The sequence below is a fragment of the Camelus ferus genome, chromosome 26 (genome assembly GCF_009834535.1).
Source record: "Camelus ferus isolate YT-003-E chromosome 26, BCGSAC_Cfer_1.0, whole genome shotgun sequence".
In the NCBI taxonomy this organism is placed as follows: Eukaryota; Metazoa; Chordata; class Mammalia; order Artiodactyla; family Camelidae; genus Camelus; species Camelus ferus.
In genome coordinates, this window is record NC_045721.1 from 23,502,092 (window position 1) to 23,528,279 (window position 26,188).

Below are 26,188 nucleotides of genomic sequence, written 5' to 3' on the forward strand. Positions count from 1 at the left end.
GGGGAATTTTTCAAGAAAACAAAATTAGAGATTTTTTCTTTCTGCTAAAGAGGGTTTGCAATGATACTTGCTGGGTTTTGATACTAGGCTCCACCAAGGAATTGATTTTAGTGGTTTTAACTGAAATTTTTAAATTATTTAAATTCTGTCCATGATTTCCACACAGTGCTGATTCTTCACAAATTTAAATAGATACCAGGTACCATCCAAAATTGTGTGGTGACAGAGTGTCGTAAGACTCATTTCCCACATGTGTTCTTTTTATTACACCACTAGTGATTTTGGTAGGATTTCTACCTTAAATTAAATATATTACCCAACATGATATGGTTCCAGCTGCCACTTTGTAACTTTTGAGAATTTGGTTAGATCAAGCACAACAAAATATGTTTGATACGGTAATCTAAATTTATTACCCTGTTCCTTCCTGACTCCCTAAAATTTAACTAAATCAACTGGAGAAGAAAAAACAACCTTGTGTTTAAGAGACAATATTTTCTATATACTTATTTTAGCAAGCTGTTGGTCAAATATTATTTTCTACTTTTTAAGTTATTTTTGAAGTACTTAGCTTTATATCTTCTATTTTCTCCAATATTTTTAGATAATTCTCAGATTTGTTTGAGGAATAAAATGATCGGTGACAAAACCCCTCTTACGAGAAAACATATGAGAAGTCTGATAATTTCTGAAAATTCACTTCTTCATATTTAAAAGCGGATTAACATATTAAAAGGAAAGTCTTAAGAAATCATCATAGCTTAGCACACTGGGAGAAACCAAGTGACTCAGACTTCTGATGGTTCATCAAAGTATTTTTAAATTGTCCTTTTTTTACTACCTTAAGAATGAGAGGTTTAATATTATTCAAAATGTGACTCATGAATGGCATTCATTAAGAAAACGATTTCTCTGTGTTTTCAAGACATCTTCGCCATTCTACTGATCTTTGCATTTCGTAGCTAAAGAAGTTCCCCTGTACATGTAGTTAGTAGCTTTCAATAACACTTGGTTCTTAATTATTATTAATTCTCAAACTGGGTATTAAACTACAGGTGCTAGTGATCTGGACGCTTAGAGAAAACACTTGTTTCTGGGAATAAACGGTATTTGTGTGTGTGTAGAAAATATGGCAGATTTTTGTGCCTGAGGCCTTTTGAGGAAAACCTCTGTCCATAGACATTTGACAAAACACAGCTAATTTATTATTATTTATAACTGAATGTGTATTTCCTTGGCAAAAATAAATATCCCAGTTGACTAAATGGCATGACATGAAATTCTGGGAGAAGAGCGAAGTAAATAGAAAAATATATACCAATTTTTAAATTCAGGCCAAGAACTTGGTGAGAATAATTAGGAACTTAAGCTGTCAAATGTAAAATAAAATAAAATATCTTCTATTCAGCACCTTGTCAGCCACAGCTGTGGTTCTCCCTAATGCTTGCTTTAGACTTACACCAAATGCGCTGCAGTTTCTTAGAATAAGATATGACCACCTCCACAAATTATGTCAGTTTTGGAGTTAATTTTTTTTTCATAAAAGCAAAGGCTACTTAGGCTTCAAAAATAAGCCATGAGTTTTTAAAGTTAAGCTTTTAAAAATCAATCTGATATCTACCGCACCTATAACTCTGTATAACTAAAACAAATAGCAGATGGTGTGTGGGGACGGGAGGGGTGGAGAGGACATCTGAAATGAAAATTCATGGAATTTCTTTGACTTAATCAAATTATATGCACACAGAATTATTTACAAGTATGAGCACACTGATCCACTTTAAATTCAGAATTACGTTTTATCTTCGCATTTTGTTTATTTACCCAAGTATTTGCGCTCTACTTGTCTAGAGTAGAATGAAAGGTTTTAAAAATTCTGGTTACTGAACATTCCATCTCAGAACCCTCTGTCTTCCCATCTCTTTTGTCCCCATTTTGCCATTTTCACCACTTTCTCAGGAACATCTTCAGAGACACTGCAGATCACGGGAGAGCCGAGGTCTCTGCCTGCTGATTCAGTGTCTGTATTTAGTTTGTTGGGGATGGTTTCAGGAAAAGATGTGGAGGAGATCTTTTCAAGTCAGTGTTACCAACGAAAGCAAGATGGCAGTACCGGCAATAAGACATAGTGACATTTTCAGGAGTTGTCAGTGGCCAATGATGAGCAGTGAACAGGGCAGCTTTATTTTGAGGTTGGGTGACCAAGAGGTGCTTTGGAAAGAGAGAGCACATCGGCAGTGAGCACCTCCCACCTCATGCCATGTTCCTACAACGATGGGTGCCCCGGGGGGCTCTACCAGTGGTCCTACATGCCTAGCATCCTCCAAAAATCAGGATGGTTTCAGAGGTTTTAATTTGTGGACCCTCTTCTTCTGAATAGAAATGGAGATGCTAACCCTGTCACAGCAGCCAGCCCTCAGGGGTCAGTATCATCAAATCATATGTTTGTACTCTTATTCAGATTCTTTTATGACACTTTAATTGGCTTTAAAATTTCTTGAACATACCATTTTAAATGCCTTGCACTAAACATCTCCTCTTTTTGCATTCTTCTTGGATCCAAAGTAATTTTGCAGTCATTTTACAGTTGTGAGGGGACAGACAGAGTAGTAGTAACTATTCTTGTTTGCATTTGGCCTTACACAAATTTCAAGGTAATGTTTATTAATAACGTAAGTATGCAAATTGGGGAGATTAATATTAACGCCAAAAGAATACATTACTTTTTTTTTCATTGAGTGACAGGTGTCAATTCTTTCTGGCTGGTATACTTTATGAAAGGCTGGTTGTCTGTTTCATTGAGTTGTAATCTTTTATTTTTATGAAGTTTTTTTTTATATTGAGATGGCAATGGCTAATATAATATAGCCATCATAAGCCAATAACCCTCCTATAAATGTAGAATTGAGAGTGTACATTAAGATACAGAAATGTAAATAGGAATAAGACAATACTAGGTGACAATCAAAGGTACTATAATTTACTAACTTGATTGCTGAATATGTAGAAGTAAAAGAGTTCATTACTTTGTGGCATAATAGAAATCCAGTATAATTTTAAATAACATGGTAAATGAGTCATGTGTGTTAAAAATTAAAAATTTAGTTACCTATTAGAGATCAACCTTTGGGCTCACAGTGTTATATTTTATTTCCTCTCATTGTTTTCCATTTTTCAGAGGTTAATGTTCACAGTAACTAACCATTAAAGGGATCATCTAATCTCTTCAATAAACAGTGATACTTTTTATCCTCCTTACTTTTGGATAAAATTACACTGGCAGACATAAAGTACGAAGAGGCATATGTAAAGCTGAAATTAGAAGTCCATCTTCTAATAGGAAATAGTTCTTGCAAAAATTTCTCAATTACAAATTTCCAAATTATTTTTGAAGCCTACCAAAATAGGATGTTTCTCCAGATAAAATTTTTTATTTATATTTTATAGAGAAAGAATGTTATCTTGCTGATCATCAGTGATTGCCTGTTTCGAGCCAGTCTCATCCACTCTTGTAGAGGTTAACACTGATTACCAGCAGCAGAGACTTTAAACTGGTTAGTTCTGAAAGGCTGGCATCGTTAGGAGTGTGATGGGAAAAACACTGCCTTTTACCAGGTTGTAAGATTCCTGAAGATGAAGTAAGTCAGACGTTTGTATCTCCATCACTGTATGTCCTCTGACGTTTTTCCAAGCTGGTTCTCTCTCCCAAGCTCTAGACTCACCTACCTAATGGCCTACCTGACATCTCCACCTGAGTACCTTACAGATCACACAAATTCAAACATGTCTAGAATGGAATTCACGATTTTCCGATGCCTGTCCCATGCATTGGTCATTGACTTTCTATCTCAGCTAATGACAAATACACCCTTCTCCTTGCTCAAAGTAAAATCCCTGGGATCACCTGGAACTCTCCTGTTTCTCTTCCATCCTTTCACCCACTCCGTGATGGAATCCTGTGCCTCTGCCTTCAGAGTGCATTCAGATCTGACCCCTCCCCACCACCACCACCTCCACTACCGCCCCAGTCTGGTCCACCTTCTCAGCAGAGCAGCCGGAGCAATCCTGTTAAAGAGACAGGCAGATTATGTCAACCTTCTGCTCAGGACCTTCCATTCTCTCCCCGTTTCATGCAGAGTAAATGCCAGTGTTCCTGTAGTAGCTGCAAGGTCACAGGCAGTCTGCCCTACAACTCCTCTGACCTCACGTCCTACGACTCTCCCTTCTCGTGATCTTAGGTCTGACAACAGTGGCTGACTTGCTTTTCTTTGAATAAATTACTTAAGGCATCGCTGGAGCCGCTTCCTTGGCCTTGGACATTCTTCTCCAAGTATACACGCAGGACTGACTCTCCCACATCCATCAAGTGTCAAGTTTTTGTTCAACTCGCCCCGTCACTGAAGCCTGCCCTTGGGCCCTGGCCACCCTGTTAATACTGCGCCCTGCCCATCCCCCCACCCCCGGATTACCCCTCGTTCTGCTCTGACTTTTCTTCAGGTCATTGCCCTTGTCACACGTTAACCTACTTAGTGGTCTTTAAATCATGTTTTCCTGGTGCTTGTCTGTGGTCTCCTGGCCGCACCCCAGGATGTGAGAGCTGTGGGGGCAGGGGTCTTAGTGATGATCACCGGATGTAATCCAGATGATTAGGGAAATGTCGCTTAGTAAATATCTGTTAAATGAGCGAAAGAGTATTATGATGATTTTTTTTTTTTTTTTTTTTTTTTTTGGCATTAGCAGCAGAATCCCACGGTCGGACTTTTCAGAAAGCAATGTCAGTGATAACCGGAGAGTATTTAGTGGATGTGGTTAAAAATAGTGAGCAGAAGTCTTTTCTAGTTTGCTTTAGGCAGTCTCAGGGGCAGGAAAATAGGTTGAATTCCACATAATTTCCTCCCTAGAAAACATTATCTCAGGCTACCTGCCAGATTGGCTTTCCTCAGAGGCTCAGTTAAAATGTCACCTTCTCTAAAAACCCTCCCTCGCCCTTCACCATGTGTTAGATTTAACTGTTCCGTTTTGTGAACGAGGTACCGCTGGGGGGTGGCCGTGAACAAAGGAGACAAAATCCCTACGTTACTCAGCTTACGTTGTGGTGGAAGGAGACAGGCAAGTGAAAAACCAGGAGACAATTAAAAAGAGGCCACCTGAAGTTAAAAAGTAATTAAGAATGGAAGGAGGCTAGGTTGTTCCCAGGAGTCAGGGGGCTGATGATTTTAATTGGAGGAGGTGTCAGGGACTGTCCCACTGAGTAGAGCACATGTGCACAAGAACCTGAAGAATGTAGCGGACTGAGCCAGGTAGACAGTGCGATGTTCGAGGTGGAGGAACCCTGGGTGAAAAACCATAAGGTGCAGTGGAATCGCATGCCTCCCGGCCAGGTTGGCTGGAGCCCAGTGAGTGGCAGGATGAGGTCAGTGAGACAGCAGCCAAGGTTCTCAGGGTCTGTTGTGTGGATGTGTGTCTTGCTGGATCAGGAACATCTTGCAAATAGGATAAATCTCACTTATTCAAAACTGAGTACTCGGTACACACTAGGTACTCAGTCAGTGCTGTTAAATATTGACTAGAATTTTCCTTCCATGCTTTACTTTTTTTACCTGAAAATTTAAAAATCAAGACAGCATTTGCAATAAATAAAGTTTTAGCAGGCTCATATTTCATCAGCTATCAAAGTAGTCTCCTTAAAACCATACTTTCTCTTTCCATATTCATACAAAAAATGCAAAAGGAGCTAACATGCCTTTAGGTAAATACAAGTAGTAGTAAGTTTTTTAATTTCCTGAAATCAGTTTCTGAATAGTGTCATTTTATTAAATTTTGTAGCTGTTTTTCAGAGAGCTGAGCATTTGTTAATAATTTTATTTTAAAGAAAAAACATTTTCATTTTATGAAAATTCTTTTGACCCTAAAACGCATGAATGTCACAAAAACATCATGCAAATTAACCTTGTAATTAATATAGAGAATTTGCATATCTTTGCTTATTTTTATCTTATGACTACTAGTCTATAACTGTCTTTTAAAAAGTGGTTATATGCAAGTAGGCTAGTAAGCATACTTGCTAAAACAAATCCAAAAGCTATGTTTTGCTAGATTTCACTTGTTAAATTTAGCTGTTTGGGGATATTATTTAAGATTTATTTTTATTTCGACAATATTAAGCCCTTTTTATAGAGAAAAAGATTATCTTCTTTATTAGGACATTTTAGTTATTTTCAAAAAGGAATTTAAAAAAACCCAACTTACTGTTTCTTTGCACTTTGGTGCCCCAGGCAACAATCATTTGGTAGCAAGATGGTCATTCTAAGAAAATGAGCAGGGTGGAGACTCATGTGTCAAGACTTTAAGTTGGTTTATTCACATTTTCTAGATGCCTTCTTTTAAAAGTCCTTTCTCTAAGACAGCGTTCTGTTAGTCTCAGGGAGCTCTCGGGTGAAAATCCACCAAACTGAGTTTAGAAAGGGATGTGATTGCCTTTATATTTTTAATGCAGATCCGTTTTTAAATGACACTGTTTATTTTCCAGACCCATTTGTGCTCTCAGATTCATAAATAGTTCTGATGGTTGTTTGTAATATAGGCCCATAATCTGTATTCTTTGAGTTAATGATTTTTATATGTGAAAAAATTTACAGCGTTATCATATGCATTCATTACATTTACAGCTTGATGAATGTATTTGTCTTCCTGAGAACTAAGAATGGACCACTTTATAACAATAATTAGGAATAACAACTTCTTGTTTCCCAAATCAGACGGAATTTAGGACCAAATCTGAATATAACCATGGTCAATTTTCTCTATATGACTTTCAAGAGTGTAAACTCCTGAAGTCTAGGCCCAGCTGTTTTTGGTTTTGCTATTTAACCACCATATTCACTCTTCATGGTACAAGTTTTTCGAAGATATTTGTCCAGAAGGAGTAAGTATTGCTGTTAATTCTATATTTTAAAAATTCAAAATATACTGAAGCAATGGAAAAATCCAGAAGGATGTACTTTTTTTTTCAGAAGGATGTACTTTGAAAACAATTTACTATAAATTATTCTAAGTGACCCAAACAAAATATAGTATAGAGAGCATTGTTCTGGTCAAAGATAAATATTGCTTCATGGCATTTTTAAAGTAAGCATTCGATAATTGCTTATTGGCTTGTTGGAAAGCATACACTGTATGAAAAAATTCTTATAAATAAATCATTCTCAAAGGTATAATCTGTCTCCAGAAAGAAACATTTTGGCTGCCAAAAAGTTGAGATTTGAAATACAAAAACAGAATAAGGAACAGTTTACATAATATAAATATTAAGGCATTTTTTTAAAGTAAGGGACTGACTACATTTGAAATAATTTAATGTGTGTCTTGAGGAACCTTGAAAACTAGCAAAGAAGATTGACAATTACTTACATAAAACAGAAGACCACTACACATTTTTGAACAAAGAAATGACCAATTGAAGGTGGTGAAGCTTATTAATCGGTGACTATTTAGATGTATATTAGAAAACAGAACAACTAGAAGCCAGGGGACAGAACATGGTTCTGAGCCATAAATTTAAGTAAGAATTGAAGAATTACAAGTTACAGTGGCAACACTGGAAATGGCAAGAAAATGTTAAATTAAAGAAAAAAAAATTGGCAGAAAATAATACAGGCAACCAAAGAGAGGGATTTAATCAAAATACACCTTAATTTTTCTAGCATGGGATAGTGGAAGCCAATCTGAGGGAAATGATGAAAGTTCAGTTTTGGACATTTTGACGGAACATCAAACTTGGCACACTCTACAGGAATTTAGATGTTTAGGATGAAAGATTAAATAAGAATGCCACTAATATTATTATAATGAATGGCAACATTTTCATCTAAGTGATGAAACTAGTTCTCAAATTGGAATTAAAGTGCCATTTTAGAGATGGTATGAGGTTACTTTTTAAGCAAAATAATTAAGTGTCTATGCTGTGTACCCATTATTCTTAAACATGCAATTAGGCAAAAAAAACTATGCAGATGCAAGACTTGATCCTAAACCTGGGTCTTTGTATCCTGTTCCTCTGGTCTCGGAGAGATAGGATGAATGAGTTTAGGTATCGGGTGAGTAAAGTAAAAAGCCCGTGCTGACTTGTGAGACCCATTTGCTTCATGGAGGAAAGCTATTAAGATTGTTAAATCTCAAATAAAGAGGCATTTCTCCCCAGGTAGCTAAAACAGCAGCAAAGACAAAGGATAACTGTGTTTACTTTTAAAACTAGCTTGAACTCTATAGATAGCTTGATTTCTCAATGTTTTTATGTTTTTCACAAGCAGCATATTTTTTCATAAAGAGGTGATGAACAAACCCATGTCATCACCACTGGGCTAAAAGCTTCCAGAGGGAAGGAGCATGTCAGTTCCACTCATCATTTCATTGCCTGAACCTAACGTGGGTCTGACACTCAGTGGATCTGGCTTATAACTTAACTCTGCTCCTGCAATCTGTGTGGCCTTAGGCAGATCAGTTCATAGCTCCATGGCTGAGCTTCCTCAGGTTATAAAATACAGATAATAACAAATTCTTGAGTAACCGTTGGCTTAATAGATGGGAGATCTCTTCAGAATTCAAACTCTTAAATACATGTAAATCCCAGATTTATTTCATAATATTTCTGAGACAAGCTTGCTTATGATCACCAAGTGAAAACCTTGAATTCTCTTGCTTATGACTTGACCGTGGGGCCAGTTCTATCTGCCAAATGTAGGTAAAGATGAAAACAAAACCCACCATCACTGCCATCTCAACCGTCGACAGAATTTTCCTAATCGTGGTTAGAGACCTGCTGTGCCCACAATAACGATAACCACGTTTCCTCAATTTGTTTGTATTTTCTCTATGCTCCCTCCAACTTCCCATCCATCTCCCGACTCTCAGGAGCTCCACTTGACTTGCACTTCACTTGGTATCAAGTGATCAATTAAAAGATGATATTCATTCAACAGATGTTAATTGAGCTCCAACTGTGTGTGAGCTTACACTCCAGCGGAGGAGGCAGAAAAATAATAGATAGCACAGATGAGTAAACCTTGTATTATGTTGGAAAGTCACATGGAAATAAGAAAAAGCAGAGCAGGGTAACAGGAATCTGTAGTCTACATTTGTGAATATGGGGAAAGCAAGGCACCATTTGTAAACTGGACAGTCAGAGTAAAAATTGAGTGAGAATTTGAAGGAACGTGAAGAAGTGAATTCCCCAGTATCCAAGGGAAGAACGTGTTTCGGAAAAAGCTTAGCTTCTAGCGATGCGAAGGCTGGGTGTGGGGCACAGCGAGGAGGAGGGTGTGGCCGAGAGCGGGAGGGGGCTGGAGAGATGATGGAGGCGGACCTCGGGCCCTTGTCAGGATTTTAGCCTTGCTCCAAGGAAAACAGAGCCATGCAGCAGATACCCTCAAGGCCTGTCTGTTTCTGTTCTCACCTGACCCTCAAGCTCTCTCAGTTATAATAGTCATGCATGTGTATTATTCATTAACAAATTGCATATGGACTATGATGCACAGTACATTTTAATATGCTTTTTTCATTATTAGAATCCCAAACGCATTGGTGTTAGCATCTGGATGCGTAAATGTTATTAATTTATCTATTTGTCCAGTAGTAGATTCAACATTTCTTAACTCATATCTTTATAAATGAAAGGTCAGCTCCCTCTTCTTTTTCAAAAGCGACCAGGCGATTAGATGAATGTTTCACATCTTCTCCTAATTTAGGTTATAACTGATGTAAATACAATAAGCCTACCAGTTCAGATTCTGGGACTCTTTGGTGACAATGGCGTATTCTGGCCAGACTCCTCCAGAAATACCCTTTTTGCTTGTCCGTTAGCACTGCAGCACTGGCTAAATTTTCAAACTGACAGCCTCCTGATTAGTTAGCTACATCTACATTTAAAAATCAAACATGTTTGAAATGGGAGTCACAATACTGCTGAGAAAAGAGGGTGAAAATCCTGACGGGTGGCAATGACTTTGCTTTCATTGAACGTTTGTCTGGGATCAAACGTTAATAGTCCCTTGGGGACATTTGCTTCCTAGTCATGAGATGGTCAAGGTCACTCTTGTAGCATGTTTCCCCTGGATTTTCCTCATTCAGTTCTGGTGCTGAAATACTTCAGGGCTTGCGGTTTCTTAAGTGAAAGAAAAATAATCTTAGACATAGGTGTCATATTTGCATAATTAAACAGCAGCAAATACAGGTCTCATTTAGAATCTCATTATGAGAGTAAACCACTGGAGTTACTGTAAACTCCTCTCCCAGAATCTTACCTACAAATGAAGATAGGATTTTTTTTTAGAACATGCTGTTTTTAACAGTAGTGGCTTTCAGTCCAATTCTTTTCTCTCACTTCCAAACTCAGTCTTACCATGAGCATTGCCAGATGTGCTAGGTAAAAATAATCCTTTCAGTTATTTAAATTTGATCATATATACCAGTGAAAACTGCATAACATGTCAGTAGTTTTTATCACAAATACAAAACACTTTTTTCCATGTTTTAAGGCCAGTGTGTTCATTTAGTAAGTAGTGCCTCTAAGGATTATCCAACTGAGACTTTCCAATGATTCGAGAAAACATTAAGCTAATACACAACAGCTTTAACGGTAAGAAAGCCAATTCTATACTCCACATAATCCCCCAATGGAGGTTTTTTTTAATTAGATTTTGTTTTTTCAAAAAGAGAAAAAAAACAAACACTAAATACATTTAAATACTGCTACTTATTGAAAAAAGCAGAAATGTAACCGTTGTGCTCCTTTTCCAGCACACCCCAGTAGTGGCCGGTCATGGCCAAAGACGGAAATTACTGTTTTTCTTTACATTGTGAAATAGACATCTAAGGTTTCCTCGAGTTAAGCTCCGTCTTTTGATTCTATTGCTGTGACTCTAATTTTTTTTTCAAATATAATTTGAGTGGACAGCATGTTGAAGTTGAAGTTGACTTATCCTTCCTATATATAGAAAACTCAAACAAACAAAAAGAAAAAATACCAAACAGAGATGGAAGATAAGTTCTTGGAGTTATTCCAGGCTTCTTGTGTTCGTGAGCCAAACTGTATGAAATCCTGGATGTGTAAAGGTGTACAAATCCCAGCCCCTGATCTCTGAAGCTGATTGTCAAAATTCACACGCAAACCACGATACGGGAGCCCTGTGCCCAAGTGCAGAGTGTCTGCTAGAGAGTATAAACGTCTAATGTTTTACGTGCTGTATCTGCCTTTTCAGTTTTCCACTGGCATTCTTCCATTACTTGTGCAGCAATTCTTACTTTAACTTCACAGCCACTCGAGGTGACTGGCAGGAACTGAAAATGAGCTTTGTGTATATTCATAAAATTCTGGGATTGGTAACATGAAATAAAAAGATTTATGTGAAGTGCAGGTTTTCATACACAGGCTGAGCTCTCATAAAGATGTGCCCCATGGTGAGCAGAAGGCAGAAACAGCTACCAGGCACACTGTTATCACATGTCCACAGGATGCTTTGTCGTCTCTCTCTCTAAACCTTTATTTTTCAACCGCCACTGTCTAGGAGTCATCTGGGATATGATCAAAAGACGCAAAGGACGTAAAATATGTGGTGTATGGGACAAATTAGTCGAAAGTGAAAATCACTGTAATTAAAAAAACTGCATGTATGTTTTGTGATCCCAGTGCTCATTCAGATTGTAATAGAAACAACAAAATGGCAGGCTTATGCTTGGCTCGGAGACAATCAGCATTTCCTCTACGACATGTAAAAAGATGTATTAGGGACTTTGAACTTAGGGAGCAGAGCGCAGGACAATAGCTCCTCTGATCAGGGTGGTGGGGGAGAGGGAGAGAAAAGAAAAGAAAAATTCTGTTCTGTTGATTTAAAAATATCTTTTGGCTTTTTAAAGTCTCTGGTGCTTGAGAAAAGATAGTGCTTGCAGAAGTGACATTTCTACTTTGAAATGTTGCCATTTTGCCTATTTCCAAATGCACATTAGACAATTCAGACACTCTTAACAGTGCTTCAGGACTATGGAAGTTTTCCTCCTAACAAATTATAGAAACTTTTTTGTGACTACTTGTGATAGAACTGGTTGTGAAACTAATTGTGAAAAAATATACTCATTTTGAAAAATCTAATGTTCATGGTAAAACATCTTAATGTGATTATCAATAGGTGTTTTTCTTTGTTCTCTCTTCCGTATATATTTTGAAATAACTTATGTTTTGATGTAGGAAATTGCCTCTGAAAATATTCTTGTAATTTTGATGTTTCAGAATATAACTTTACGTTTTGCCTCATACCAAATCTTTGTATATTGTAGTAACTATGAAATAGAAATTTCCAATACCTGCCTTACTGAAAAAAAAAAATTTTAATTAGAATAAATGTGTAAATTCTAAAATACCAGATTGCATTAAAAACCTATCATTATGTTTAGAGAACTATGGCTGTATTGCAAATGCCGTAGGGAATTTCCACGAACTAAATTAAAGAAATAAACCTTCTATGAGTAGTTCTTGCTATCTTTAAAACGAGAACCGTATTTTTTAATTTTCTTTCACAACTTTAATTCATAGTTAGGAATTATTGCTTAGTTATTTTAGTCACTAGCTTTCAAAGTTATATTTTTATTTTCAAGAATGTCTTCAGACTCTTCAAGTATATTTTAAATATGCTCCAATTTTATATAAAATATGTATGTGACCATGCACTTGGAGTGTGCTAGGAGATGACCCCATCTTGCCTTTTTCACTGGGGCTTTAAAGAAAACTGATCAATACTTTTTTTTAATTGCCGTATGGTTCAAACATGGAGTGATTTTTTTTTGACCAATTTAATTTAAATAATGTAAATGTTACTCTTTTTTCAAGATTCGTTTTTTAAATTCCCTTATTTTGTTATTTTTAAACTAGCGATATAATAACATACATATCAAGATAATATTTGTTGATGAATTGCATTATGTGTAAGGTAGTCATAAGTAACTCAGATGTTACCCTTAAATGCCTGATAAATCCACTGAATTATAAGAGTAAACTTACACTGCATGTAAATACTAATTTTATTTTTTAAAAATCCACAGTATATCTGGCATTAAAATATAAGCAAACTATTGCTGCTTTTGCTGTTGTTAATTTGGTTATAAAGAATATTTCTCAGTGATCATAAAGATAAAAAGAGTATTAAGATACTTGATCTGGAATCCAAACTGCTATACTTAGTTGATGCAGTTTTACAAAGCATTGTATACTATTTAAAGTTCAAAAATCACCTCCTAATGCCATATTGCTTCACTATGTGGCACATAATGCGTGTTTCACAGCACAGAATGCCTTACTACACTGGAAATTCTGGGCAATTATGGCAGCTCCTTTGTGATGTGAAAAAGACATTTAAAAAAATCTTTTATAATACATGGTTTACCATATAAACCAAGAATGAAACATGGGGGCTCAATTGTGTAATTCCCATGAGAACAAAATATTTTCATTTAAAGCAGCATATCCTCAATTTGTCCTAGAGGGTCCATTTCATCACCAGGCTCTTTCTTTTTTCTAGTTGGCTGGAAAAGTTTCTTTATCTAAAGAGACGTACGTAGAGGGAAGAGGAATAGCTCAGTTGTAGAGCGTGTGCTTAGCATGCATGAGGTCCTGGGTTCAATCCTCAGTATCTTCATTAAAAGTAAAGAAACAAACATCAAACCTAACCCCTCCTATAAATAAAAATAAATAAAGAGACGTAAGTAATGATTAATTTTTTATTTTATTGCCCATTCAGATGTACCTGTATGCAAATGACAGTCAATACGAGTGCTACTCTATTATAAAATTCCAGCAAAAGCCAAAGTGTTGACAGTCTGTGCAGTTTCACATTTGTGATCACATGTGAAGTACTGATGTAGAAAAATGCGTAATTAAAAAATAAATGTCTACTAATAAATGATGAGCTTGAAGATACACTGTGATGAAAGGAACTCTACCTCATCATCGGTGAATACACCGTTTCCACTGGACTTTTTTTAATATTGAAAGTAGGTCTTTGATCCATTTTGAGTTTATTTTTGTGTATGGTGTAAGGGAGTGTTCTAGCTTCATTGATTTACATGCTGCTGTCCAGTTTTCCCAACACCATTTGCTGAAGAGACTGTCTTTATTCCATTGTATATTCTTTTTTTAATTTAATTTTATTTTTTAACATTTTTTATTGATTTATAATCATTTTACAATGTTGTGTCAAATTCCAGTGTAGAGCACAATTTTTCAGTTATACATGAACATATATATATTCATTGTCACATTTTTTTTCTCTGTGAGCTACCGTAAGATCTTGTGTATATTTCCCTGTGCTATACAGTATAATCTTGTTTATCTGTTCTACATTTTGAAATCCTGTCTCTCCCTTCCCATCCCCCACCCCCTTGACAACCACAAGTTTGTATTCTATGTCTATGAGTCTGTTTCTGTTTTGTATTTATGCTTTGGTTTTTTGTTTGTTTGTTTTGTTTTTTAGATTCCACATATGAGCAATCTCATATGATATTTTTCTTTCTCTTTCTGGCTAACTTCACTTAGAATGACATTCTCCAGGAGCATCCATGTTGCTGCAAATGGCGTTATGTTGTCAATTTTTATGGCTGAATAGTATTCCATTGTATAAATATACCACATCTTCTTTATCCAGTCATCCATTGATGGACATTTAGGGTGTCTCCATGTCTTGGCTATTGTAAATAGTGCTGCTATGAACATTGCTGAAGAGGCTGTGGAGAAAGGGGAACCCTCCTACACTGCTGGTGGGAATGCAGTTTGGTGCAGCCACTGTGGAAAACAGTATGGAGATTCCTCAAAAGACTAGGAATCGACTTACCGTATGACCCAGGAATCCCGCTCCTGGGTATATATCCAGAAGGAACCCTACTTCAAAATGACACCTGCACCCCATTGTATATTCTTGCCTCCTTTGTTGAAGATTAGTTGACCAGGGAAATATATACAGGATCTTGTGGTAGCTCACAGCGAAAGAGAATGTGACAATGAATGTATGTATGTTCATGTATAACTGAAAAATTGTGCTCTACACTGGAATTTGACACAACAATGTAAAATGACTATAACTCAATAAAAAATGTTTAAAAAAAAATAAAGTAAGTTAAAAACTCAGAAGCAAAAATGACTTCCGGAAAAGGGGTAAGAAATTAAAAAGTACCAGTGAGACACGTATACTTGATTTCTTGTGAGCCAGAAACACATTAGTCACTTCAGAGGATTTATGTAAAAAATTTAGTTCCTGAGGACCAGCAAATTTAAATGTGAATGTCTGTGTATGTGAGTGTGTGAATGAGTGTTTGAGTATTTGTGTGTGTGTGTGTGTGTGTACAAATAAAAAAAAGAAAGAAAGCAGGATCCTTTTTCATGAATACTGAAGAGGATTCTCTGTAAGGAGGAGACAAGTAGACTGGCCGGAGGAAGGCGCCCGTCACAGGAAGAGCATTGGGACCAGACACAGAGGGTGGCATGAGCGCCAAGGCTTGTCTTCAAGGCCCTGGAAGGTGGCCGCGCCGCTGGTGCGCAGTGGGGCCAAGTGGCGCCGTGGATCAGAAACAGCGTTCCAGGGAGCAGGCCGTGTATGGACGGCGTGGGGTGAGGGGTGCGACGGAAAGTCAAGGAAGGACTGCAGCGGGCGAGTGACGTATTTCCACTTACGTTTTGAAATAATTCCTCCAGCTTTAGAATTAGTGATGTGTGAGGTCAAAGAATAGACCCATCTAGGAAGGCAAGGTGTTACAAAGGAAATATATCCAGGCACCACACTATTCTGGATCCTTACTTAACAAATGATTTTCAAAATCCTATAAAATTTTACTGAACATAGGTAAGTAACTTACTTGAGGAAAAACACCATTCTCTTTTCCTGAATTAGTTTGCTCATGAGGCTGGTGATTTTTACTTTTACTGTCAATGGCATCAGCTTTTTCTGTTTGGAATTTAATTTTAATCTATTTGAAATGTAAGCAATCAGAATCTTCAGTAGACTCTCTGTTGCTTTTGATCTAGAAGTATGTGTTTTCACTTTGTGTGGTGGAGAACTGTACTGATAACCCTCAGTATGGTGTATGATCAAAGCAAACATATTTTAGAGATAAATCTATCAGCACGGGCCCAAGCACCGGCAGGTGCGTCCTGCATCGTGCTGTGTGAGGGGCGTCTCAACCCCAGGTTTTTCTTCTACAAAATGAAGACAGTACATCACAGGAGGCTTGTCAGCCGCCTTCCTAGCGACCTGCATAAACTCTCTCTACCAGTTACTTCGAAAGAAAAATAAGCTAAATTTTAAAAAAAAAAAAAAAGGACACCAAAAAAAGGGAAATAGTGTTGCAACAAATATCCACCCTCTAGATTTTCACGTTTCTGACATTTGTCTGCAAAGTGGACATGGCAGAAGGTTTGAGGCTAATGACCTCTGTTTGACCTGTCCTAGCTGGTTGTTGCAACAAATGTCCCAATCCATTTATTCAGCAAGTATGAATTAAGCATCTACCGCGTGTCAGATACTGTGTAGGGATGAGGCATACAAAATGAATAAAACCCAGAAATTTCTGACCTCATAGTTTTTTTTTCATTTTGGTGAAGAGAGTCTATAAACAAAGTCAAAAAGTTAGATTAAAGAAATATAGCAAATGTCGGTGAGAGTCCTGGAGAAAAACAAAGTGATCCTTAGGGTAGAAAGTTCATTTTTAAACTGGATGATCCTGTGGCAGATGAAAGACGGCTACGAATTCTTTACCACCCCTCCCACCCAGGCTTGGGGTCAGCTTCCCCACTCCTGCCTGTGACGACCTTACCTGTAGAACGTGGCCCCTTTCCGCGCTCAGCCTCACCTGGAAACGTTTGCTTTCTGTCGCTCAGAGCTCCACTTTGATAGAAGCCATCCAAGATGTCTCACCAGGCAGTGAGACAGCTTAGACAGCCCCTGGGAGGGGCCACTGCACTGAGACACTCCTAGGAAGCCCGCGGGTGTTGCAGGCCTGCCAGCTGGGCTGCTTCACCACCAGGCAAGTGAAGGAACCGTCTTGGAGACCAGCTCAGTCGAGCAGTCAGAGGACTCCAGGCGCCATTCATCTTTTGGCTACAGCTGCTTGAATGATCCCGAGCGAAAAACTGTCCATTTGAGTCCGGGAAACCCATGCAAATATGAGATATTATAATATATTTTTGTTTTAAGCTAATACATCTTGAGAATGGATACCCAAGCAGCAATGGATAACCCAAAGAACAAACACACAATGGCATTTTGAACGGAGGCCTGACAGTGCTGAGGACACAGCCATGCTGGTATTTATATCCATTATGGGGGAAGATGAGGATTTTTACGGGATCTCTGAACATCGTCTGAACGAGCAAGGTGTGTTCTGCAAAGACCTCACAGGTGTCTGGAGCTCAGACCAGTTTTGGTCCTCCGCATTTTTTCCTTCCGGGGACTGTCTGACTGCACTTTAGAAACCTGTCTCCACCCTCTAGCTCCCTCGCCCTCGGGGCTTGTTATCACAGACAGAAGAGTGCGGTTCTAATCATTACTGAAACAATTAATTTTTCTGCCTTCGGGAAATAAGTTTAATTAATCCAAACATTCTTGCTAAGTCACGGTGACCAGTACATAAGCTCTTCAATTAGTGATATGTTTTTTAACTTTAAGTTGTAAATAACAGTATTACAAAAATTCCCATAATAAAAATATTTTGAAAAGGATAGTTTCATCATCCTTCTGGGAAAATTCGCAATACACAGGCTTTCACATATCCTTTCACAGCCCTCAATAATTATTTGAGAAATCACCCGTACGGAATTATACCTCCCTCACAGGGTTACCCTGGGACCACACCCGTCAGTACATTAAAGCCTTGGCACTGTTTCTGATGCATTGGAACTGTTCAAAAAACTCTTATGGATGTCATTTAGTTATAAACGGAATACTTTGCTTAATAATTTGTTCAAAATTCTTAGAGCAAATCCTTCTTAATCCCTGTATTACATCTGTATCTGGTTTATCAACTCATCTTAAAGTATGTTAGACATTTAATATGATTTTACATAATACTGCATGGTTTCCAGATGTTGCTACATCTGTACCTCAGAATTGGCTGAAGTACTTGATAAAAACAAAGTTTTCAATGGAGGGGATCCCAGAAGCTCTATTTTTGACAAAAATCCCTGGTGATTTTGGTACCCAACCACAAATTGAACAGGGTATAAAGAATATCTCCAAACTCTACATATTCTTTTCCTTTTCCAAGTTGTTCTTTCTTAAAATTAGGAACTAATTTGTTTAAGCACATTGTATTATAGCAATGACTAAAATAATTAACATTAAAAGCTGTTGTTTGAGTTTTCTTGATTATGTCACTTTGTCCTGAATTATTCCATTGTTTACCTTAACTCTGTACTTTGTTCAGGCCAGGAATATATTTAAATGAAATGTTAGTAACATTTCAATGATATTTGGGGATTATTTGAGCAATATTCTAGAGTGCTTTAAAACTGTAGAAGATCGTGCCATTAATTAAAGGGTGAGGGTCAGAAATTCTGTTTGCCATCAGCTTTAGAGTGTAAATAATTCTTCACAAGCACAAGCACAGTTTTAAACTAGTATCTCACTGCTCATCTTTCAAGGATGCTATGCTTTAGACCAAGGCCATTTTTCAACTATTCTTCAAATAATTCAGAACTCCAAGCCCACTGCCGCTCTTTCTGACTTGATGAATGCCGTGATCCAGGCTGCTCTGATTGGACATACAAAACATCACACCAATACTAAATATTCAGATAGAATATTTTTGGAAATCTTTTGAAAAGGTGCCAGAAATTTCTAATTTTACTTCCCACTAGTTTGTAGGTTTATTTATTCCTCACTGCTAGTAGGTAGACATCATATTTTTTGTCACTCCTGTGGACACAGTGGACTTACCAGTAGGAGCTTAAACAACCTTCTCTGTATATTGATATAGTGATTCAGGGCTGGCAAGCCATCAAAAAAAGGGATGAGCATGTGCAATACACTGAGTACAGTCGAGTCTTGATTTAATGATGACTATTCTGTTTCTAAATTTTGAGTCTTATATTAAGTTACAAATGCCTACAAAATTGAACTCAACAAACAGACTTAAGTAAAGAAACAGAAGGCTTGATTATTTCTGTAACCATTAACCATTAACAAATTAGATCAGTAGTTAAACTTATTCCCATAAAGTACACAAGTGGCCTGGTTGGTTTTCCTGGCTGGTTCAACCAAATATCTCCTGTGCAGCTAAACCTAATGCAAACAACCCCAGGGTGTAGAAAAAGGAGCTCACCTTACAAGGCTAGGATGAACTTGATTCCAAAACAGGAAAGCAGAAAATTCGATGTCAGTCACATTCATTAACATGGACATCCCTGTCCTCACTCATTGCACTTTGAATCTCATCATCTCATCTTGTGTTCTTTTGTTTCAACTTCAATCTATTTTACCACCACTGACTTCTTAGATGTTCCTCAAATACTCCAGGCACACACCTGCCTCAGGACATTAGCATGTACTTTCCCCCTGTTTGAAACTCTCTGCTCCCAAAGAGCCTCTTCTGTGGCCCCTTTACGTCCTTCATATCTTTTTAAAAATGTCATCCCGGTCATTCCTTCCCTAAATTATTCCAGTATTCCCTACCCCTCTTCCATGTTTTACTTTTCTTTGCACTTTTCACATTCTCACATGTATTACTTCTGCATCTTGTTTATTGTCTGTCTCCCACCTCGAGAAGGAAGGCAGAGACTTTTGTCTTCTGGATTTACTTCCACAGCTCCAGCAATTAGTGTAGCAGCTGGCACTGGTGAGGGCCTGCTAATTATGGAATGAATTGATACATGCAAAATTATTGAACAAAATGTTAGCATGACACATTCAGCGATGTATTAAAAAATACAGTACGACTCAGTTGGTGCTTTCTCAGGAATGCAAGTTTAGTTTAAAATTGAAAAAAAAAGTTCAAAATAGCAGATAAAAAGAAAAAACAAAATTATTTCAACAGATGGGGGGAAAGCATGTGATAGAATCCAAAATGGAAGAGACCTTCTTTAACCAATAAAACAATCATGAACATTACACTTAATGGTAAAACAACAGAGTAAAGTCAAGAGAAAGATCAGTAAAAAGTACAAATAATGAAGGAAAGAAAGCTCAGAATTTTCGTAGGTGGGATGCGTATCAGCACAAACTCAAAATAATTCACAGAATCAAAATAACTCAGAGGATCAAAAAAGAATTAAAAAAAAAATCCTAGATACAAAATAAGTATAAAAATACCAGTCAGAATCCCAATAAGGTAAATTGTGGAGTCAAAGAGTTTCTAAAATCTACATGTTGATGTAACAGGGCCACGAAAAGCATGAGACACACGCGAAGGGTGAAGAAATCGGGGGAATTTTCTCCACCACAACCCAAGGCAAACACCAAGGCCCGGGGACGCACCAACAGACCACAGCCCAGTGGAGCAGCATAGACAGTCCCCAGACAGACTCAGACCTCTGTGGGTGCTTGGTAATGACAAAGGTGACACTGTAGGTCCGATGAGAAAGAATCAACTCATTGGAAAATGGTACTGGGAAAACCTCATCAGTGAATAAGTTGTCAGTCTCTTGCCAGTCTCTCTTCCAGGATCCACCATTGTGTTGACTTCCCTTCTCAGGAACCTCTCGGGCTCTTTTTCTTGTTGGTGTAGGGTCTTTATTTATTTCGGTGCACTTTGTGGAGTGACCAAAAGCCAAGGCTTGTGTTTACTTCACAGAGTTTAAATGAAAGTAAATTACTCACATATCATAGACTATCTCAAGAGCATCTGTCTTTGAAATTTTTGGACAAATGCTCATGTTTCAGAATGCATTGAAAATAGAGTCTCATAATTCCTTTTTTTCTCCCCCATGTGAAAAGCATATCGTTAATTCATTTGAGAAAATACGAATAGGAACTGGGTATGAGAAATGCTTCTTTGCGTACATAGGTATGTCAATAGCATGTCAATTCTGGGTTGAATATTTCAACCATCAGCTCTCTTTGAGAATCAATGGCCCTATTTCCATCATATCTAATGCTGAAAATGTTTCCTGTGCAAAGTAATCTTGATTGTTCTTAATAGTTTTCTCAAGAAAGGTGTTTTCCCCCGTGCCAGCACTCTGCTTCCTGTGCTTTCACTGACACTCATTAATAGAGCAGTTTCTCATTTGAGGTGTGGTGAAAGCCGGGTGATGGGGGGCAGCAGAATCCTCAGCCTTAAAGGATGATTGTTGCGAGCATATCCTGGGCCTCGGAGCACGGTTGCCATGGTGACCCTGCTGCTCTGCTAAGGCTGTTTCTCACTGTGGGAGGAAAGAAGCTCCCCTGCCAGCAGCTACGTGGGATTCTGGCAGCTGGAGAGAATACTAAGACGATGCTCTGCTCCCCCAGATGGGAGTTCTGAGAGCCTTCTTTAAAACCCTACTGGCAATTCAGTCCCCGCGGAAGAGTGGGGGCAGCTAGGATCTAGCCCATTACGAGGGCAGAACGTGCGTGCTGAAGTGCGTGTAGGTTCTTACTCCGAGTGAATGTTATGCAGACGATTAGGACTGAAATGGAAAGATTCTAGCCTGACCTGGTGGTCATGGAGGGTTAAAGGAATGTGTACTTATCCATGGGGGTAATATGATTCTGAGGGATTTAAATGGCAGCATTTAAATAGAACGTGAAAAAATTTTTTTCTGTTTTATTTAGTGGTCTTAAACTCATTTGGAAGTGCCTGTTAACTCAGGGTTGTCAATTCGGGTTTATTCAGTATTGGGATTTATGTCATGTTTTTCTAAATGTAAAAGGCAGTACTCAGAGCTCTCGTTAGTGGTACAGACCATGACGCGAATAGCAGCCCCTCCCGCCGTGTATCTGTGGGTAACTAGGCACTCGGCTTGCTTGCATGGAGGCTAGTATTGATCCAGCTAAACCACAGTAGCAAAGTTATGAAGTAAGTAGAAACCGACTCTAAATTGGTAATGGAATTAATCAGAAGTCTTCAGTGGCAGTTGGGTGACCATGTATGGGCTTAACACTTCATATGCTCCTAAGACATTCTCATCCTAATTTTATCTTCCTTCTGTTAAAATCTTCAGGTGTAGAAGCCAACAAAAGCCATTCCTATCTATGAATTTGATGCTTGGACTCTTTTCTGTATATTTGACCTCTATTCTTAAGGATTTCATGAATACCTTAATCTAGTTTGACTCCTCAGTGTCTGTGGTGGAAATCTCACACCTATATCGAATTCTTAAGAATAATAGGAAGAGAAATCACAAAGGAATGGGATTTGAGATCATGGGGCTATTTGAGGCAGTTGCCAAAATTAGGGGTAACTCTTCTTTGGGTTGATAACCAATTTTTTTTTCCTTTACTTTTAAATGATCAGTAAGATGAAATTGTTACACCATGGAGAGGCAGAGCCCAGTCCAAAGATTTTACTGCTACCCTGTTAATCTCTGCTCAGAACTGTGTTCAATGACATTCAGATACCACACACACTGGTCTCATCCATCTGCCAGTGAAATTTCTTCCTATCACACGATGTGTCAAGCTGTTCTAACCTTCTCTACTTCCCCACATTGTGTGTGTGTGTGTGTTGTGGAGGAATGTTCAGGAAACGACTTTCCCTGTATAAGCGAGAACAGTGGAAGTGGGGAGGGGTTCAGACTTCTTTTTTTTCCCCTCCTGGGGCAGATGACATAATCCATAATACTCTTAGGAAGTACTCTAGTTCAATGATCAATATTAAAACAGCAGACTAGCCCACCCTCTGAATAAAGTCACTTCACACAGGCGCTTGGCAAGCACTGCATGTTTCACATGTTGCTGTAAACATACATGCATTATAGATGAAGTACACACAGATCTTCCTATGACTTACGTACAACAAATAACAACCCATTTTCCAGTATCATTTGTTATTTGTTTCTGAAGAAAGCAAAAGTCAATTATGTGGAGAGTTTTTGAGAAGTTTCAGCATTACAGAAGGAAATTTGATCAAAAATTTCCAGAAGAAAAGTAGAAGGAATAGGGTATGTATGGTGAGGGACCTCTGGAGGTGGACAGAGGTGAAACTGAGATCCCCTTAGCTTGTCAGCCCTCTGACTGAAATTTCCCTTTCTCACCAGGGGCTGGCAAATAGTATCTCATCAGTATTTCTCACCGCAAAGCATATATACTTAAGCATTTCTAGTTAATATCTTAGAAGAAGGTATCTAAGAGTTGACAAGAAGATTCTGATACTGACTTCGCATACTAGTAACCGTGGTTAACTGATGTCTTAGGCTAGTGTAAAGCCATCTTCTGGAAATGAAAGGCCAAAGTGGCAGAACTTCAAAAAACAAAAGTAATTACTGTGGGCAAACAATTTTTGGAAACAATGTTACAACACAATAATAGTTAATATTAATAATAGTTAAAATGGCATTCGGTAATGGGAGATGTAACGTTTACTGAGTAGTTACTCTGTGTCATGCACTGCTTTCCATATTAACTCATTTAATACAAGAACCATTTGAGGGAAATTTTTACTGTTGCCTTTTTGTAAATGATGCATTCAAAAGAATAAACTTGCCAAAAACCACACAGCGGAGGAGTCACAATTCTAACCTGCCCAGTTTTCTCTCTCCTGCTGTGCTGGCATCTTCCTCGTGTTTTACTTACCATTCTCCAAGGCAAGAGAGAGATTTTGCATTAAGAGCCACTATAAAAATACTAAATGTAAACCTCTGAACTCAAAACATTCTCAATAATTTGCCTTCCTATATGCAGGGCTCAGATACCATCTAGCCTGTTCTCTTTCATTTTTAAAAATCACTGGGCAAAGTTCACTAAATTGGATTCACACATGACTGACAGTTTTCACTCACTGGGTAGAAAATATGGTCCTAGGGAGTTCCAAAGAATACATGTCATGGAAATAAAAACTTAACCACGTGAAATTTGAAAGCAGTAGAGTCAAGAGAGAATGCTATGCATGCATGTATAGTGAAGATTAATTATTATAGGAAAGCTGGGTTGGGAAGGAAAGGCTTCTCTTGGTTTTGGAGTGACAGAGGAAGCCATCGGCGGCAGAAGTAAGCATTCTGTTGTCCACAGAGGATGGAGTTATGGTTAAGGAAGTTGATTTTTATACCCTCCGGGACACCCCAGGACTTGATTTACATGGGCGATCTGATGTCATCTATACATGCATTTATACCTTCCATAATGCTTAAGTTTGAAAAGTTTAATTAGATTGACAAAAATATGAGCAGCTCACTTTTTCCTGTTGCTGTTTTGCAGGGTGTTTTGAGTGCTGTATTAAATGCCTGGGCGGCATCCCCTACGCCTCTCTGATTGCCACCATCCTGCTCTACGCTGGAGTCGCCCTGTTCTGCGGCTGTGGTCATGAAGCGCTCTCTGGAACTGTCAACATCCTGCAGACCTACTTCGAGATGGCCAGAACTGCCGGGGACACGCTGGACGTCTTCACCATGTAGGTCATTCTAGTATCGCTTCTTATTTTGAGAATGTATGTGCACACTGCTGCGTGGTGAACAAACAGGGGTCTAGAGTCAAGAGAGGCAGCAATACATAGAAGGAAAAAGTACTCCTAGGGTATGTACATGAATCCAAAGAACATGGACCATTACTGTGAATACAGGCAGACACACAGCAGAAGATCAGAGGCCAGCTTAATCTGGACTTAATTTGTGTTTTAATTTGACTGTAAAGTTTCATCCAAAATTCAGTGGTTATTTAGTGGAACACTTGCATTTCTCTTGATCTTCTAATTTGAGTGGAGGCTATTCTAATAGAACAGAACAGAGTACAGATAACAGAGCCAGGTATAAGTGTATACTCTGCTGCTGATTCTAGGAAAATCACCCAACCTCTATGGCTACTCCCAACCTTTTAAAACCTTTAATTCAACCACGGGTATGATAGCATCGTTCTCTCCCTGCCTCCTAGAAATGATGTGATTACCTGAGCAAACATTGTGACAGGTGCTCACTGACTTCTGTAAAAGGGTAAAATCTAAGATATTGAATGCCTTTTTGCCAGCACCAATTGCTTAAAATGTCCATTTCACCCAGAAATGTCAACTCCTGGGATCCCTGAATTATGGTGGTGTTAATATTTTTTTAAAAATATTCAAGCATAGCCTGGAAGCAGAAAAGAGTTGGCTGTTGAAGTTTCAGTCCCTTACTGCCTAATTTTACAGAGAGCAAAAGTTTAATATTAAATTACAGAATTGTTTTTCAAATAAATTCTCAATTTGGGTCATTTATTTAACAGTTTCTGGCCCACACAAGGAAAATAAATTATGTATTCCCTTTACGTTATAATCCCCGCTGGTGGTAAACTCTCTACTGCAGTAGCCACTGTAGTGTGTGTTGCCCCTACTTACTACATTTATTTCACGCTTCTTGCTGCTATGTGATTATGCTTTTCTCATTGTTCTATTTTGTCATTCTCAATAAAGTCAAACTATCTTAATTTACACACACTTCTTTCTGGAGTAAGATGTTTCTAGAGTTACAAATGGTAGTGGTTACATGGCTGGTTAGGATGACTTTGCTTTTGACTCTTACTACTCCACTGAAAAGAGGTTAATCACGATTCTTATTCACCCAGGGCAATCCCGTCTGACCTGGTGTAATTATAACCTCAGACCCTCATCTAAGACAACAGTTGATCAACCTGGACAATGTTCCAGGTAGAAGACAGCTTCTCTCCAACTCCAGTATCAGAAGATATGTCATACTGCTAAATTTTTAGAATAGTCCATCAGCCACAATCAGATTGTCTTGAACACAGTATTGCTCACAAATTACATTTGTTCTTTTATTCATTAATGTTGCTGAGTTCCATGAAAATGAAAAGACGTGCACATTTCCATCAAGGAACAGAGCGAGAATTCCCTACTTGGGAGGTGGAGGGCTTGTCCCCTTGGACATGGTGATAGTAAAACTTACAGGAAAAAGAAAGTTGAGACAATTTATGTTTATCTAAGATATATTGCCACTTAAAATTTGAGACAGGTTGGTTGTAAAATAAAATATATAACACAGTGTGTGGTCGTGGGAACCCTCCGACCGCCACAGACACGTGGTGATCAAGAGGAGGCG

General features: G+C 38.1%; 1 protein-coding gene across 3 annotated transcripts in view; it reads left to right on the plus strand.

Annotated features, from left to right (window-relative positions):
- The window catches only part of GPM6A (glycoprotein M6A), a 222,281-nt gene that overhangs the window by 167,183 nt on the left and 28,910 nt on the right, over nucleotides 1–26,188 (plus strand). For all 3 annotated transcript variants that reach the window (XM_032468657.1, XM_032468656.1, XM_014553799.2), the window contains exon 2: nucleotides 24,360–24,552. In XM_032468657.1, the coding sequence (XP_032324548.1) occupies nucleotides 24,360–24,552 (193 nt within the window). The remainder of the gene's footprint in view (nucleotides 1–24,359; nucleotides 24,553–26,188) is intronic.